At 38.2% G+C, this 17263-nt stretch overlaps 1 protein-coding gene and 1 long non-coding RNA gene across 8 annotated transcripts in view; one reads left to right on the forward strand and one right to left on the reverse strand.

Moving 5' to 3' along the window:
* rai14 (retinoic acid induced 14) overlaps positions 1-17263 on the forward strand; it is a 42130-nt gene that overhangs the window by 15659 nt on the left and 9208 nt on the right. Inside the window, exons 3-12 of one of the 5 annotated variants that reach the window (XM_077585488.1) lie at positions 6483-6613; positions 9211-9299; positions 10279-10343; positions 10472-10529; positions 10865-10935; positions 13674-13780; positions 14575-14756; positions 14983-15008; positions 15602-15688; positions 15945-16028. In XM_077585488.1, the coding sequence (XP_077441614.1) occupies positions 6483-6613; positions 9211-9299; positions 10279-10343; positions 10472-10529; positions 10865-10935; positions 13674-13780; positions 14575-14756; positions 14983-15008; positions 15602-15688; positions 15945-16028 (900 nt within the window). Of the gene's footprint in view, positions 1-6482; positions 6614-9210; positions 9300-9572; positions 9691-10278; positions 10344-10471; positions 10530-10864; positions 10936-13673; positions 13781-14574; positions 14757-14982; positions 15009-15601; positions 15689-15944; positions 16029-17263 lie in introns of those variants that run through there. The other 4 variants (XM_077585489.1, XM_077585490.1, XM_077585491.1 and 1 more) reach the window with 4 other exon arrangements.
* LOC144063706 (uncharacterized) overlaps positions 6326-17263 on the reverse strand; it is a 79128-nt gene continuing 68190 nt past the window's right edge. Inside the window, exons 4-6 of one of the 3 annotated variants that reach the window (XR_013296623.1) lie at positions 15926-16021; positions 14556-14753; positions 6326-6590 (exon numbers count right to left, since the gene is read on the reverse strand). This is a non-coding gene — a long non-coding RNA (uncharacterized LOC144063706). Of the gene's footprint in view, positions 6591-8436; positions 9302-12887; positions 13081-14555; positions 14754-15925; positions 16022-17263 lie in introns of those variants that run through there. The other 2 variants (XR_013296624.1, XR_013296625.1) reach the window with 2 other exon arrangements.

Here is a 17263-nt window from a genome sequence, read left to right on the forward strand (position 1 = left end):
GGCCATCTAGTGGATGAATATTGCACTTACATGAGCCAGAGTGGTGGTGACAAGATGGCTGCCAACATGCTGTTTTGTTGAGCTGGAAATCAATCCAAACAAAACCATCTTCTCAGCAAACCATCAGATGGTAAAATTTTGTTTTTTTTTGTTAATCTATTTCATATCATGTTGCAGAATGCCTAGGAGTATGTTTTATATATATATTTTGATAAATTAGCAACTCTGAGCTAGTTCAAAAAACAAGGGTTCAAATTGAAAAAACATATTTTGGTGTTCAGTGAACATTTAATCATCATTTAATGTATAATTCATAATTTTCCAAAGAAGAAAAGGGTTCTTGGGTTCTCCAGGGTTAAGGTATAGGTGCACATGCTGTTCATTGTTTTACTATCATTTCTTGGAGTCCAGATCATTATTAGCCACATTTATGAGCCTCTGAATTCTGATTCCAGTGCGTGGGTGTTTTTTCTTACATTCATGTCTGTTTGCCAATGAAGTTGTGGTAAACTTTTTTTTTTTTTTTGTCTGTGCCCTGACACAAAAAGGATGCCTTGTTTGAAGACATTGAGAACATCTGCTTTGTTGCAGATAAGGCGTTTGCAGTGCAAGTCGCAGACGATCAAAGGCCAGGGACGTTGTAAATGTGTTAGTGTCTGGCTTTCCTTTGCCGTTTCTTTTCCTTTGATTCTTCCGTACATGCATACGTCCTGTCATCTCCTTCCTGATTTCTTCCAACCAAAGGATATTCCTGTAAAATTAAAAGCTTATTCCCATTGGATTTGTCGACTTGCAGCGAATAAGAACATTTAGTAACCTTTTTTATCTCGGTAGTCTCACACAAAATCTGAACTTTTTTTATTTTATTTTATTTTTTTCAGGAAAGCTCAGTATTGTTCATTCGATTTGACATCATCATTGCTCTCCTTTTTTTTTTTTAAATTAAAAAATAATAATAATAATAATAATAATAAAAAAATAATATATATATATATATATATATATATATATATATATATATATATATATATATATATATATATATATTTATTTATTTATTTTTTGTATGTGGGTGAGTATGTCTGAACTTAAACCAGGCCCGATTTAGGGGAATTCATTATTTTGGCCTTAATCGATATGTTTCCTGTAAAATTAATTGCAGTTTAAGATGTACTATGGTTGGATTTATCAATCAAAGAAAGATTGAAGATCTGTGCAAAGGTGTTTAAGAATAATATTTAAGAAATCTAATTGGCAATACAGCTTGTGGAAATAAGTCATGAAAGTCCAAAATCATAACTCATCTCACCTAAACACCTTTTATCCTTACATCAACAAAAACAGCTTTACCTATACTTAAAAGGGAAATGTTGGGTTTTTGGAAAGTAAATGTTTTTCCGTCTAGCTCCATCTGCTCTCTGTGACCACGGTTGTTATTAAAAAAAATACCCATGCGCCGTAGGAAGTACTGTTTCCAGATCAGTGTTTGTTTTTCCTTCATGGAGTAGAGGAAGTTGAAAGAAACAGAGAAATCACTCTTCGTGGACGTGTTTGAGCAAAAAACAGTAGGTAAACAAACATCCACGGGTGCTTTACCAGTGTGTGTTTTCTTTGGAATTTAACATAAACATGTGGTTTAAACATTAAGTGGAGGAAAAAAAAAAGGCACACAGGTAACGAATCAATATTAAACTTTTTTTTTGTCTTTTTATTCCTCCACATTCCTTTTCCAATTTGCCTCTTCATTCCTTGTTCACTAGCTCTCTGGTCCCTGCTGCCAGCCTCTGGCCTGGACAAACAGGAAACTCTTAGTGTTATCAGCAAACTCTCTGCGTGTCTTAATGAGTGTTTGTCTAAAAACAGCAAAGGGAAGAGGCACTAGTGTCCACACCCTGTTGCATTTACCAAGTCAACTGAAAGAGAAAAAGGTGGGTTGTCCAATTCCACTGAAAGTTCGAAAGGAAGCGAGGACTATTCCATTTCCTAGTACACACAGAGGAACAATGACGTTACCGGTTTACAGTATCATTGCAGGATAAGTGGTCCTTGACGTAACCTACTGCCCGGGCAAAGCAAAGTGGGTAAATACCTTTACTGTGCCATGTAACACCACAAAAAAAAAATCATAGATGCAATTTATTACCCAAGAGGTAAAATGAAGGATCAGAAAATACTGCTGATTTTGACTGTTCTCAACTTCGTCACGCACTATGAAACATGCTCGTTTTGTAGAGAGCCCGTTTATTTTATTACGGTCGACTACAGTCTCTGAATTGCAATGCGCCTCACGACCACAAGTACTTTGCTATTTTTGAGTCACTTTCAACAAATCAAGTACACCATTGTACAGTGTGACAAATACATCCATGGCCCACAAGAAAACCATTCAAAACAATGCTAACGTTTTAATAGGCCTACCAGCCATTTAACTTAGCTAGCTCCAGTGTTAGCTAACTCCAACCCTTGGCGTCACAGTCAAGTCACAATTAGGCAAGTGAAACACTAAAGGGACTATGACAATAATGAGCCCACTAAAAAGATGACGTAGTCCTGACTCCTAAGACAGTTGGTTGGTCAAATGTACATTTTATGAACATTGACTGATGGTTAATGTAAAAGTGTCAACTAGGGGTATGACTTGCCTTGTACCTGGCGATTCGATTCGTATCACGATTCATACGTCACGATTCGATTCGATACAGATTAATCCCGATACGAATCTATAAATGGATTTTTTTAAAACTCGCATTTAGAAAATACAAATCAGTAAACTTGTACATGTGCACTGTAAGATTTGTATGGAAATGTATTTATTGATCTGAAAATTCAGGCTTATAACTGAGCCACTGCATTTAACAAACAGGTTGCAGTCTGTTTCATGTTTGAACAGCACTGAAATAAAATATTAAGGCTTAATGTTCCATTAATATAACATTCTTCCATACTTAATGTGTGAATCCTAACCCTAAGTAAGACGTTTTTTTGAATATTCCCATAAAAAAATTGATGTTTAAAAATCGATTCGGCCGCATATCGAATCGATTCGAGAATTGCGTGCTGTAATATCGCGATATATTGCTGAATTGATTTTTTCTAACACCCCTAGTGTCAACTATACTGCTTTTAGGTTACGTCTTCCGCAGTGGTAAAGTATTCCTCTCAACACTTTTGATCCGTTGCTAAGAATGTAAAACTGATTTAGCAGTTAGATGTAGTTCCTCTAGCAGGGGTGGGCAAACTTGGTCCTTGAGGGCCGGAGTCCTGCAGGCTTTAAAGGTTTCCCTCTTCCAACCTAGCTGATTCCAATGAACAGGATCATATGAATCCGTTGTGTTGAAGGGAAACATTCAAAACCCGCATGACTCCCACGACATATTTTTTGTTCCAGTGTTTTACACTTTTAATGCCTCCACTTCCACTAAAGTTAGTTAGTCTGCACGGGACCACTTTGCCGACTTTTGTTGGGGGCTGAGTCATGCTCTATGCGAGCACATGATTATTTCATCAGCCTCCCCCAGCATGACGCTACATGGGCCTGAAAGTGGAGCAGCGCATTCCGCTCCACTTCAACCTGTCCATGACAATGTCGTCTAATGCTATCGTTGTCACGCTGCTTTATAGTGACAGCCTTTCACTTTTGTTTAACAGATTAACTAACTAAGTGGCGGCTAGGCTATGGATCATTGTTTTACTCCCAAATATCCTCTCCTCTAATGCTGCTATGTATGTATGATACATAAGAACTTGTTTTTTGTTTTGTATTGTGTTTTTAGTTGGGTCATGGGTCGCTTAGCCAAGGTTTCCTACAGCACATCGAGGTTTCCCATCACTACTCTTACGGGGAAGACGCTCCTCTACGTGTTGGAAGTAGCTTCCATGCGTCCAGCCAAAAGTTGGTAGTCAGCTCACGATTTATTAGTCAAGGTTTCTCCGTCAAGTGTTTTTTAAGAGGCCATCTGCTCTCTGTTGTTCCTTGTTATTTTTGTCTGTAAAGACTCTGGTTTTCAATTCCCGTATCTTGTCTGCGTTTGACTACTAATTCCACACCTCACGTGACAGGACTTTTGTCAACATAATTATCCCTTTTAAAAAATGTTCTAACACGCTGCACAGTAATCACAATTTAAGTAATCCACAAATAGTTTTACTGTTAATCAGTAACAAATGTGTGATCTTGAACACAATCTTGTGTACTTTGTGAACTTTGACCTTAAGCCTAATTCTCATCAACATAAACCATTGACTAACAATGTGACACATTTAGCTGCAATAGATGCCATTGATAATACATTTAACAGACTCGGAAGATACCTTTTATACATTTTGCCCATAATTATAAATCAACTCTATATAATTTGAATTCCTCGCAACTACCGGAGGGACAACTGGCATTTACTCCCCATCCCCCCCGTGGAGGTAAATACAATAATGAATATATGAACTTCTGAGAAATAGACAAAAGTAACCAAAGCGCCTCGGTTGTTGTAAGACAGGTTTTGTCTGCTTTACAACATTTGATTAGTGACAGCCGCGGCCGCCATGCTAATAATCGGCACAGTGCAAATACTTCTGTTTGATCTGAAAACACATGGTAGCATTTAGCCTGTAGACACATTCAGAGGTTCACATAAGGTGAAAGCTTTTTAAGACATTTACTGGCAGTTGCAGTAATGTGTGTTTTTATACCTCTTTAGTTTGGGGGATTTTCTGACATCGACTGTATATGTTTAGAAATTCAATGATATGCTTTTTTTTCTTTCTTTTTTCCCCTGGAGAGCTCAGTATTGTTCATTCGGTAATTTTACCGATTTGACAAGTCATCATCATTGCTCTTTTTTTTTTTTTGTATGTGCGTGCGTGCGAGTGTGTGTGTATTCATTAGTTCACCTAAAACCTATGAAAAAAATCCCATACCGTTCACCTAAACCGAACACTTCCAGCCAGAGTCGTGAGGCCGTCAGGAGACCCGAGGAAGGACCAAAGAAAATAAAAGGAAATTCAATGATATGCTGATGGGCAGCATAACCTTTGTCCTTTTTACGACGTTCTATTTTTTCAATTTAATAAAGGTTGCGGGTGGGCTGGAGCTTATCCCAGCTGACTTTGGGCAAAAGTTGGAGTACATGCTGCATTGGTCGCCAGCCAAATTGCACAGCACATGCAAAGAAACAATCATTCATGCCTCAGGACAAATAAGAGTTTTTAATGAACCTAACCTGGAACCGATTGTGTTTGACTGGTGGCGGCCGCAGTGTAATTCAGTATAATAGCTCACGGCACGCTTGGTAGAACACCTGGTGGCCATTTATCTCCTCAACATGACCCTTGCCTGTGTCTTAATATACAGTCTGTTATTTTCACCCTGCCATTCAAATAGCTCATCTCACGTTTCCTTGGAAATAGTCTCGCACCTCGTCAGGGCCTTTAAGTCTTGTGTCGAAGCAACTACTGTAGATAAGGATTGACTTTCTCCAACGTGGTAGACAATGTCCGAGTCAGCATTTCTGCCATTTTTTCTCAATTCATTACGCTGGCTCATGTCAACTCTGTGGTCTGTACTGCAGTGCCGAGTTGTCATTCTATCTGTTTTAATGACAGCCAAGGGCCTGACTGCCAATTTTCCACCCGCTGTGTAAAATGTATCTTACTGATTACGTTTGGGCCTTTGCCACACAGGCTATTTTCGCCGTCTCGCTGTATTGGCATACTGTGCTGGCATACACAGGCTTTGCGCAGCATAACAATTTATGGAGTCAAAGAGTTCACAATGCTATTATGGTGCCGGTCAGTAGGCTATCAGGTCAGCTATAATCCTGTACTGTATTGTTTTATGAATATTTGAATGCATGGAGTTGCTATAACACAAATTGGACTGCATAGAATCACTTGTTAGTGATCCACCGTTATTCTTGCTCAATTTTGAACGAAACATTCTCTTCCTGGGAGAAATATGACTCACATTAAGTATTGGCGCAAGGATGACATTTTGAACAGTGAATGTGTAAACAGCTGACCATATTGGGGCTCGCTGTGTTATGAACGTGTTACGGTACAACCACTCAAGTTCAACACAATATCTTTTGTTAGTTGACTGGAATCCTTTGAATTAATATTTGTTCAAACAGTTAGGTAAACATTTTAAACTCATTAGCTGCCAAAAATAAAACGTTAACAACTGTTTATCTTAAACTGAAAAATATTGTGTACTGGTCACCCTTTGCTGAGGAGTGACAGATTTCAGGGGGTCCTCGGTTTGCGATCAAGTTCCAATCTTTATAAGTCTGAACACACCTTAGTATCACTAACCTATACTAACACAGTATTAAATAATTACAGTACATAAATATGAGACACATTTTCCTCCAAATCATACAAACTCGCGTTTGACTTCCATCGTAGTTTCAGAATACAGCGCATTTGTTAAGACATTGATTTTATGACTGACCGCTAACTAAGTCACTTTCACTTTGTACCTCCTATAGGTCAACGAGTGGAACAAAAATGACGAGCGATTGCTTGCTGCGGTGGAGCACGGCGAGGCGGAGAAGGTGGCGTCGCTCGTCGCCAAGAAAGGTGCCAGCCCTGTGAAGCTAGACAGCGAGGGAAAATCAGCGTAAGTAAAAAGATTATAGAACTACGTGCCCATTCTGTTTTAACCCTGGAGAACCCAAGAACCCCTTTCTACATTAAATGACTGCTATAAGTTCACTGAACACCAAAATATGTTTTTTCAATTTTAACCCTTTTTTTTTTTAGCTAGCTCAGAGTTGCTAATTTATCAAAAAAAATATATATAAAACATACTCCTAGGCATTCTGCAACATGATATGAAATAGATTAACAAAAAAACACACAATTTTACCATCTGATGGTTTGCTGAGAAGATGGTTTCGTTTGGATTGATTTCCAGCTCAACAAAACAGCATGTTGGCAGCCATCTTGTCACCACCACTCTGGCTCATGTAAGTGCAATATTCATCCACTAGATGGCCCCATGCAGGGGTCAGAAGTGGCACTCTGGACTTTTGAAGTTAAATTTGTAAAAAAAAAGGTCTCTGTTATTTGAGTAGCAGAATTTATAGGGGCCAAATTTGACCCCGTGGGTTCTCCAGGGTTAATGTTTTTTAATTTGCAACAGATATTTGATGTGACTGTGTTTACAGCCACTGAACACATTTTTCTTCGTAAGAAATTGCGAGCCAGTACTTGCCAGAAATCCCTGCAGCTCCTTTAACCATTATGTGTAAATCCACCCAAATAAAGAACTAATACAGGGAAGGAGAATATAATAAATACATCAAAAAGTGGGTCTCATAATGTTTGTTTTGTTAGCCTTACGGGTTTGACACTTTGAAGACAGCCAGCCAGCTTGAGACCATGTAAAAAAGCGCCGTGTTAATATTTGACCTCTTTCTTTTTCCCTTGCAACGCAACACCTGCTGACCTGCATGTGTTCAGTTCAGCTGCCAGTAACATCACAATGCAGGGAGAAGCTGCGGATACCTGAGCGTGCTGGCGAAACAAATGCACCACACATTTAGTGACCTTTTCTTTCACACACACAAAAACACACTCGGGCTCGCAGGCATTCACAGCCTTTGTTCGTCATAAAAAAATGTGGCAGTCCAGTCTTTGCAAGACAACGGCACAAAAGGCGAGTCCATGGCATCTCCATAGTGATAAAAAGCTGATCGGAAGGCATGTGGGCATAGCTGTGGTATGTGTGTGTCTGAGAGTGTGTGTTGTTTACGGTAAAAGGAATCTGCATGTGCGTAATTTGCTCACTGGGCCGGAAACTTGATTGCCCTCCGAACTCACAAACAAGCGTCCACCGTTAACACCAAGGGTATTTTTTTTGTTAGTAAAGTGTTGGTTTTCTCCTCCATCACTACTATCGATTTTGAAGGAAGTTCAAGAGCCATTTGCTGTATTTGTGGAGGCCTCCGCCAAGTGTATGCAAGTTGTTTACAGTAGATTGCAGTGGTGCAATACATTGTATGTCGTAAATAAATCAGAATTTGTCACAAGATAATTGCTCAGGAGTATCTTTCAGAGACATCCAATAATTGGGCCTTTGCTGACTTTGATGTATGTACCCCACTTAAATCTTGTAGGGTCTGACCAATATCATTATTATTATTCAGATTTTTTTTTTGCACATTAACATTTTGCAATATAAGAGAAAGATAGTCCTCCCCTCCCCTGCAAAAAATAAAGAAAAAAAGTCATGATTTTTGCCCTTTTTCCCTCCGTCTGTTGCTTCTCTATTTTTTGTTAGCGGTACTTAGCTAACTCCTTGCACACTCTCTGAAAATGAGAGCGTCACTGCCACCTACTGTAGTGGATGCGCAATTACAATTTATTCTAGTACGGTATTGCACCGCACCCCCATGAGTAAAAAAATACTTAAGGACTAAATACTGTAAAACTGTCAAATTCTGCCTATAATTCATATTTTTATTGTTGAAAGTGTTAATGTTACTTTATTCATTATGTATTTTTACTGTATGGATTTAATAGTTTATCAGAATTGTATTCTGCTAAATATCAGAATCAGCATCTGCTTTATTTTTTTTTGGAAGTAGTCTGATGGACAAGCACAAATTTGACACTCTACGACTTTAAAGGGGAAGTCAATTAAAAATGTTCTTTACGATATGTTCTATGCATGATGCCGCCATGCTAGTCTAAAAACGGCAATCTGATTAATAATGTGTTTGTGCAATATGAATTCAACAGAAGAATCCATCCTTTTTTATCCATCTCATAGAGTTAACAAGCAAGTGGCAAAATGGTCGCCCCCTGAGATAGATAAAAAGGGGTGGGGATTTTGCTGCTTAAGTCATTATTATTCCACCATAATAGCAATCAGAATACCATGTTTAGACTTGTGGGGTGCATAGAACATATTGTAAAAGAACATTTTTAACTTGCCTTCCCTTTAAGAATTCATTTTCTTTTAGGTCACAATGGCACCATTCCCAGTTCCCCCAGAATGCAAATGGGAGAGTCCTGCTCGTCTATTCCTATTGCCTTACGTCGTCTCCATGAATCAGAGAGGAGCCTGTTAACTAACAAACTGACAAGCACAAATGTTCTGTGAAATGGACAAACAATACAACCTTGGCGGACATCTGTGCTCTACTGCATGCCATTGCAGTTGCATTTTCAGTTGTCAAATTTGTCCGTTTCTTTTCTTTTTGTATTCAGCCTTCACGTGGCAGCATCACGTGGTCACACCGACTGCCTTGCTGTCCTCCTCTCACACGGCGCTGACCCGATGGTGACTGATGCCGCAGGTCTGTGTTATAAACACAGTTGTGCACTATTTAGTGGCCCGAGCTCTACTTGTTTGCCAGTTAACATGTACCAAGAAGACCAATGTAGTGAAATCATATGAAATTCTCTGTCACATGTATACAAAATGAAATGTGACTATTAAAGCATAGTGCTTATTACAAAGGACCCACTCGAACAACAACAAAATAAGGTGATACAGTCAACCTTAAATATTTCTTGACAAGATTATGTAATGTGACCTCACTAGTCTAAAGATGACATTCTGATTAATATTACATTTGTGGAACATGAGTTATGCAGCAAAATCCAGCCATTTTTATCCATCTCAGGCGGCGGCCATTTTGTCCTTGCTGTCGACTGAAGATGACATCACAGTTGCTCGGGTCTCAGGTAACAACCAATCACAGCTCAGCTTCAGAAAGCAGGTGAGCTGTGATTGGTCTGCTTAACTCATATTCCACTAACACAATATTAACCAAAATACCGTATTTGGACTAGTGGAGCTGCATAAAACATATTAGGTGCTATGTAAATAAAGTTTGATTGATTGATATTATTGCGCAACATTTTTTGGGGGGGTCGACTTCCCCTTTACGTTTTGAGAGGTCAGCTGACTTGGCACGCAAAACATCAGTGTTATAATAACCCTTAAAGCAGCAGATATTTGAACATAATCGGTGCAGCAACATGTTGACAATATGACTACAACGTACAACATAAATACTGAAAAGCATATATGCTTTATCATCTGCCAAAAAGTACTATAATGCTAATAATTAAAATTAATGACTGAAAAATGTATTTATTTATTTTTAAATCATGAAAAATTATGATTTAATTCTTGTAATTTTACCGATAATTTTACAAGTTGAATATTTGGAGAGTTAAGTGTTTTTGGTAGTATTTTTTTCTTTATATTTGCTGTTTGAAAAAAATATATCTTTTACCTAATAAACTTATTGTTTGATTGATCACTAGGTTTAAATCCATTACACCTGGCAGCCAAGAACAATCACGCTGAGTGTTGCAAAAGGCTCATTCAGGTAACTTGCAATATTTTAAGACACTTTTTCTCAAGCTATTCAGAGAACTAACTGACTCCCTGGCGCTTGATAAAATGACCTTTTCCCTTCACAAAACATAACTCATAGATAACCTATTTCCCTTGCAGAGCAAATGTCCTGTTGATGCAGTTGACGGCTCAGGAAGGAGCGCTTTGCATCACGCTGGTAAGTGTTCCAACAAGCATAAAGTTCATTTTATTGATAGGTGAATTTTTGGACCACGTTGTGGGAAAATCTCTTTTCACAAACCCTCATCTCATATAGTCGGAATCATCGGGCTTTCTTAGAATTAAGTGATTATTTGGAACTGCAATTCATGGAACACAACGGTTGTGCCGTAGTATTAAAATAACGAATTATGAAATTACTCATCTTCTTTATTTAATTTGATTACTGGACGAAATAATCTGCTCTTAATTGGTTTGCTCTGTCAGAAGTTAGTGTAATCTCTGAGGAATGCTGCTTTTGTAAAAATGTATTGTGCCTCTTTTCATCCGCAGCCCTTGGTGGAAAGATCCAGACTGTCCAATTTCTGTGTGAACTGAAAAGTGCCATCAACCTTAAAGATGCCGTACGTACCTTGTCATTGTGTTTGATGTTATTTACGTTTCCGAAAATAAAGTAAAAAGTGTCAGGCAATAAATCGCAGGAGGCCACAGCTGCACTCATAAATTGATTTCCTTTGTTTTTCTGTATTTTGAGTAACACTGGTGTGTGCCTTGCATGTATGTCTGCACTAGAGAGGTCAGCGTAGTGTGGGAACACTCACAAGCCGCAGACATGTGGTCTCCATTGCAGTGACGCTCCATACCTGTGGTTTAATCAGGGTGGATAGCATGATATTTAGTGAACGCGTGTGTAGATTATTTACATTTCCAGCTCGCGTCATCTGCGCACGTGTGTGGCATTCTCACGACTTTAAATAAACAGTCAGAACGTTTTTTTTAAAAAGAAAAACAGGGCCATGTGCTAGGTCTTACATATGTCGGAAACAGATGGATCTGTTGACATGAATGGAAAACTAAATTCCTGCCAGAGACAATACAACTTGCTAGTGTGACGCCTGACTACATATTGTAACATTTCTATAACTCTTAACCTATTTAACGTGGTCATTGTTAAGTGTGAGAATTAGATATCGTAAATGAAGAAAAATAACAAAAATATGACATAGCTCTTTTGATCACTGACAAAAGTGCACGGCTGAAACGGGAGAAGACACGGGTCAGCTTAAGCTTTAAACCTGGCTCAGACGATGCTACTACATAGTTTTCTACTCGGTGCATGCATACATGCACGCACGGCAGCCTTGTAATATAAAACACGACGTGGCTAATCCTTGATACTCTTTTGCCCTCCGCAGCTGCGCAGACTGTCAGTATAATACTTAATTGTAAGCTGCTGTGGATCAAAAGCTTCCTAACATAATGTGATGCATTACAAACGACCTCATCCCCCTCGTCCCTTTAATAATTGTATACTACAAAGCAACTACCAACAATGGCAGCAAGGTTAAGCAGGTGTTTCTGTCCCGTAAATGTTTTGCAACCCTAAGGCAGTGACTGTAAAAGTATGTAGTGCAGTGGTTCTTAACCTTGTTGGCGGTACTGAACCCGAACAGTTTTCTATGCGCGTTCACCGAACCCTTCTTTATTGAAAATATTATTTTTCTTTTTCCCAAGACAGGTATAGCGTTTACTGGTGAACAAAATGCTCTCTTCACCTTGAATTCAGAAAGGGTTGTGTTCTTGGATTCCCCATCTCAATGCAGCTAATGGAAGCGTTCCTTAAGTTTTGCTAGATAGCTACTTGTGCTGGACTAATTAAATCACTGCAAATCATGTAGTGAGGACGCTGACTCCCATCACTCAACTCAAGTCTATATTTATAGAGCACTAAAACAATGAAAACAGCAGAGGCCCCAGAATTGAATCCTGTGGCACACCATAGGCTATTAGGGACAGACCAATAATCAGCCTGGTCGATTATCGGCACCGATATTGGGCATTATGACGAATGTCGGTATTGCCCTCTTTAAAAAAAAAAATTAATAAATAAAAAAATCTGACGGCTGATAAAAAGGTAAAGCTAAAACCATTTTGATCTCAGGAAACTATTTATTAAAATTTTCAGTTAACTTTATAAGAGACGCTGCTGACCCAGGGAACCATCTGAACCATTTTTTTGTTTGACATCAAAACAATCAAATGTGAAAGTTTAAGATTCTAGTTTTTTTTAAATTAATAATAAATAAAAAAACTGAGCTATGGTATTTACTTCTTTAAGTTTCCATTTAACTTTTTAAGACGTACTGATAAACTTGGGAGCTCCCTGAACATTTTTTTTGTTAGAAATTTAAAATGAAGTACCGTATATTGTCTAAGATGTAAAAAAAACTCCTACATTTTTTAAAGTCTGAAAATTTGTTCAATAAGCATTAATGCTTTAAGACATTACAACAAAGTTAAGATTGCCATTTGTATTTTAAATGTTTTAATTTTTCTCTCATACAAGTACAGCATATTTAAGTCGGTATATTACTGAGTTTGAATTGTGCTTTAAATGTCATTCCAATTTCAAGTGGGTGATGCATTACTAACCACAAAGTCATAAGCTCCTCTCAGCATGCACATGGCCTTCAAAAATTCCAGGGCCACAGTCAGAAGTTTGTGGCGCATGTAGCACATCTGACATTAAGGTTAAAGGGCTGCCATTCCTGGGATAAAAAAAATACACTCATGCTGCTGCAGCTGCCATGCTCTGAATAAGAAATGCGACAGAGGCCATTCATGAAAAAGTGTGAATGCACTGGAACCTCCAAACTGGAACACAATCCATTCTGTGACTGCTTTTGGACTTTTAAGTTGTTCTACTCAATTGTTCATATGGGATGTAATGTAAAGTGTAGTATTATAAATACATTCCATTTAATGATCTGCAATTTTGTTCCTCTTTGCTGTCATGCCAAAGAAAAAGCGTAAAATGTTACCACCGCTACAGCACTTTTGAGTTGTTTCACTTTGGAGGCTTCACTGTATTAGTGTCAGGAAAAATGTCCTCTTTGCTCCTCCTCACTTTGGAATTGGTGTGCCATGACGCATTGACCCCTTTTCACATAGTTGTGAGCGTTCTCTCACCACACAGTCACTGACTCACTGAACATACCATTCATGTCTAAGGTCCAAGTTCATGTCCTGTTGTCACTCCACCCGACGTATACTATGTAGCGCTTACGGTACATGTGAACCCAGATGGTGGTCATTTCCTTTTATGTATCTAATGTTGGTACCACTTCTGTTTTCCCCAAAGGACGGGCACACCCCTTTGCTCTTGGCAGCCAAACACGGCCATGCCGAAGTGTGCATCACTTTGCTGGATTGCGGCGCTGAAATCAGCACTTCTGACAACGGTGGCAGGTAGGGAGCACAACCGCAGCCAATTTGCAAACACGGGCAAAAAACAAGGTCTTGCGCACAGTGCCGTGTTTGTAGGGGGGGTGCTTGGTTTACGGTCCCGACATAAGACATTTCCAGGTTACAAAATAACAACAAATATTTACTGTAATTAGGATTAATGCAGTACTGCAAATTACTTAGACAGTGACGCATTCTGACATGAAAGTTAGATTAGGTCACATTGTGAAGCGAGGACCCCAGTCATCATAAAGCCTCAGTATTCGTGGATGGCGACTGACATGAATAACAAAAATCCAAAAAGTTATAGGCACTCCCTTCAAACCAAAAGGTTTGTAATTGCCTGTAAATGCCACAAGAAGGCAGAAAAGACCCTTACTTTACTGGACAAGGCCTGATGAAGCTCCTACCCACCGCACTTATAACGATTAAGACAATATCATGATATCGCAATATTAAAGTTGTCATGGTATAGTCGTTGTCATGTCATGATATTAAGAGCAACACATATGTTAAAAAGGTCAGGTTGTATTCAATTTATGCAGTTTCAGCACCCTATGGCGATTAGTTTAATTTGAATTAGGCATGTTTTGGCCACGCTAATCCTACGTGATTTGAAGTCGTTTGTGTATGTCAATATGAGATTTTTGTTCTTGTTTTTATAAAGTATGATGAGCTTTTCTTTCTTTTCTTTTTTTAATCACCAACCTCCCACAATATCGTGATAATTATCGCATCGTGACGTTTGTATATCGTTACATCTGTAGTGAATACCCACTTTTGAATTCACGTTGCAGGACGGCGTTGATGCTCGCCACAGAGTCCAATGCAGTGGCTGTTGTCGAAGTTCTGGTCCACAGAGGGGCACCTCTGTCCGCATTGGATTTGCATGGCCACGATGTCCTGCACTATGCCAAGTTGTCCCCCAATTGTGAGGTCAAAGCTGCACTCACTGCTGCTCTGACCAGGCAGCTCCCTGGTGAGACACAAACACACACATGGGATCATTAAAGACATGAAAAGTTAAGAGTATTCAGTTGAGACACTTTAATTTGCACTTCAGTGCAGTCGTAGCTAGAAGAATATCTCTTTAGTGTCAATGCAGTCAACACTGCCATCTGCTGGAGAATCTTAGTAGTATTACTTTTGGATATGTCAATTTGTTATTTTTTTTAAAAATGTTTTTATTTTCACGTACGTTACAGATCCCAAGTCTCCCATAAGTCCTGCGGTAAGAAACTATGCATTTAGACATTTTTTCACAAATCAGCATAGTGAACTACAAGAAATAAAAGCTACTGTTTTGCCTACGTTTCCTGATTTAATCATGTATTTCCTCAAATGGTGAGTTTGTTTATTTACTCAACAGCAGAGTAATTAGATTGAGGTATTTATTACACTTAAATTATGTTTTTGTTAATAACTTTTTTTTTGGGGGGGGGGAAGATAGCAAGGTGCCTTCAAGCATATTATATATACTAGTATCAGTCATATACAGTAAAAGGTAGTTGTAGTCTCACCATAGCTTTACTTCCTGATTTATTCTTGAGGTTTAGCCCCCCACACACACACACACTTGAATTAATTGGGGCATGCTGTCAATTAAAAAAAGGCCGCTATTTGAGGAAATACAATACATACAAGACTTTCTTTATGGTCACATTTAAATGATCTCTGTCTATCTTTCTACAAATTATATTAACAGTCCCAGCTTGTATAAACCTGTTAGTTATGATTACAAACTCAATTCACTCAGTCATTGAATCTCTTTGAACTAACCACCACTGATTGCACTTCTCCCTTCACTTTTTGCTGACCCCATAGCATGATCAAGTAGCTAAGCTAAGTGATGAACGGATCACAACTCCCAAAAAACGAAAAGCACCTCCACCTCCTATTAGCCCACTGCAGGTAAATAAATGCATGTCTCTCTATGTCTGCTTGTCTCAATGTCCTGCACTCTGTACACACATATGTGTGTAAACTTAGTATATAGTAGTAGTCTGGCCTGTTTTCTCTGAGTGATTTTAAAAACCTTTGAACAGCTGTTTCCCAAAAGCAAGGATCAAATATTAGCAAATAAAACCATCTTAGCCTGAACCAGCCTTTGGGATTTGTTGTCCATACACATAAAAAATAAGTACTTACTTGCAACGTTGTCCACCAGCAGAACTCTGGAACGTCTTCTCCCTCGTTTTCTGGAACCCCCTCATCCAACAAAAGTGACACTCCAAAGAGATTCAACTATAAGGTAATGATCAAAAGCACAGGAAATTGGAAGATTATACACTCATTAGTCATGACATTATACTACAATATTAAAAACACACTGCAGCTCTACACCATTGCAAACAGCAACCAAACAATACTGTATTTCTTCAAATAGTGGCATATGGATCATCACTCTAAAAGACACCGTCTCAATTAATATTACAATTGCCCAGCCGATTACGGCTAAAATCATCAGCCATTTGCCTATTATTTTTTACCTATATGTATGTACTGTAACCATTTACAGCAGTTGCACCTAAGTGACATTATTATTTATTACACATAAATCCATACCATAACCCTGTATTCCTAAATACTGAATATATAATGACATTTGTTGATAAGGTAATTCTATTATGGACTTGTCATTCAAAACAAAGCAAATCCTTTTTTTTTTTTTTTTTAACATTTTGTTTTACAAGTAATGCTTAGTTTAGCAATGGAAGTTGTGCAAGGAATTGACCTGGATGTCACAATTTTATACATGGGAATGGTTTGTTTAAAGTAACTAAATAAAATAAAAACATAGTGTAACATAAATAATATAACACACACTCACCCACAGGTGGTAACACAAACGCACATATGAAAAGGATTAATGTTCTTAAAACTTCATTAATTAAATGCAATGCGCCACACAATGATTTCTAGGAACCGAAAATAACTTTATTTTTTATTTTTTTAACAAAAACAAAAAAAACATTTACACTACTTGACTAACACTGTTTTCACGGCATATGGACCAGGCTGACCGGCTAATAGGGAAAATCTGTGTATAATTGATGTCCATTGAAATGCATTGGGTGGAGGGTCTGGGTTATAAATTAATTGGCCGATTAATCAGTAATCTGTATTTTTTTTCTGCCAAAAATCGTCATTGGCCTAAAAAAAAAAAAGTTAGTTGGGCCCTACTGTATTATATTGTCCACTTTAGTTACAAATAAAAAGGACAGAAAATATCACTCATTTTAGTGCTAAAATAATCCTGAAACTTGAATCATCACAATGAAGATTTTTCTACACTGACTGTTACTGCACTTCCAATCACTTTATTGAACAAACAATAATCAGTGAACAAATGGGATCAAAATAAAACAGCCCCCATATTTCCGTATGCTCTTTGTAATAAATAATAAGTTACGGCTCACAAACCCGTTTGAGAACCACGGCAGTATATTTTTTCTAATTAATACATAGGACAGTCAAAATGAGCAT

This window comes from Vanacampus margaritifer, chromosome 14 (genome assembly GCF_051991255.1).
Source record: "Vanacampus margaritifer isolate UIUO_Vmar chromosome 14, RoL_Vmar_1.0, whole genome shotgun sequence".
Taxonomy (NCBI): Eukaryota; Metazoa; Chordata; class Actinopteri; order Syngnathiformes; family Syngnathidae; genus Vanacampus; species Vanacampus margaritifer.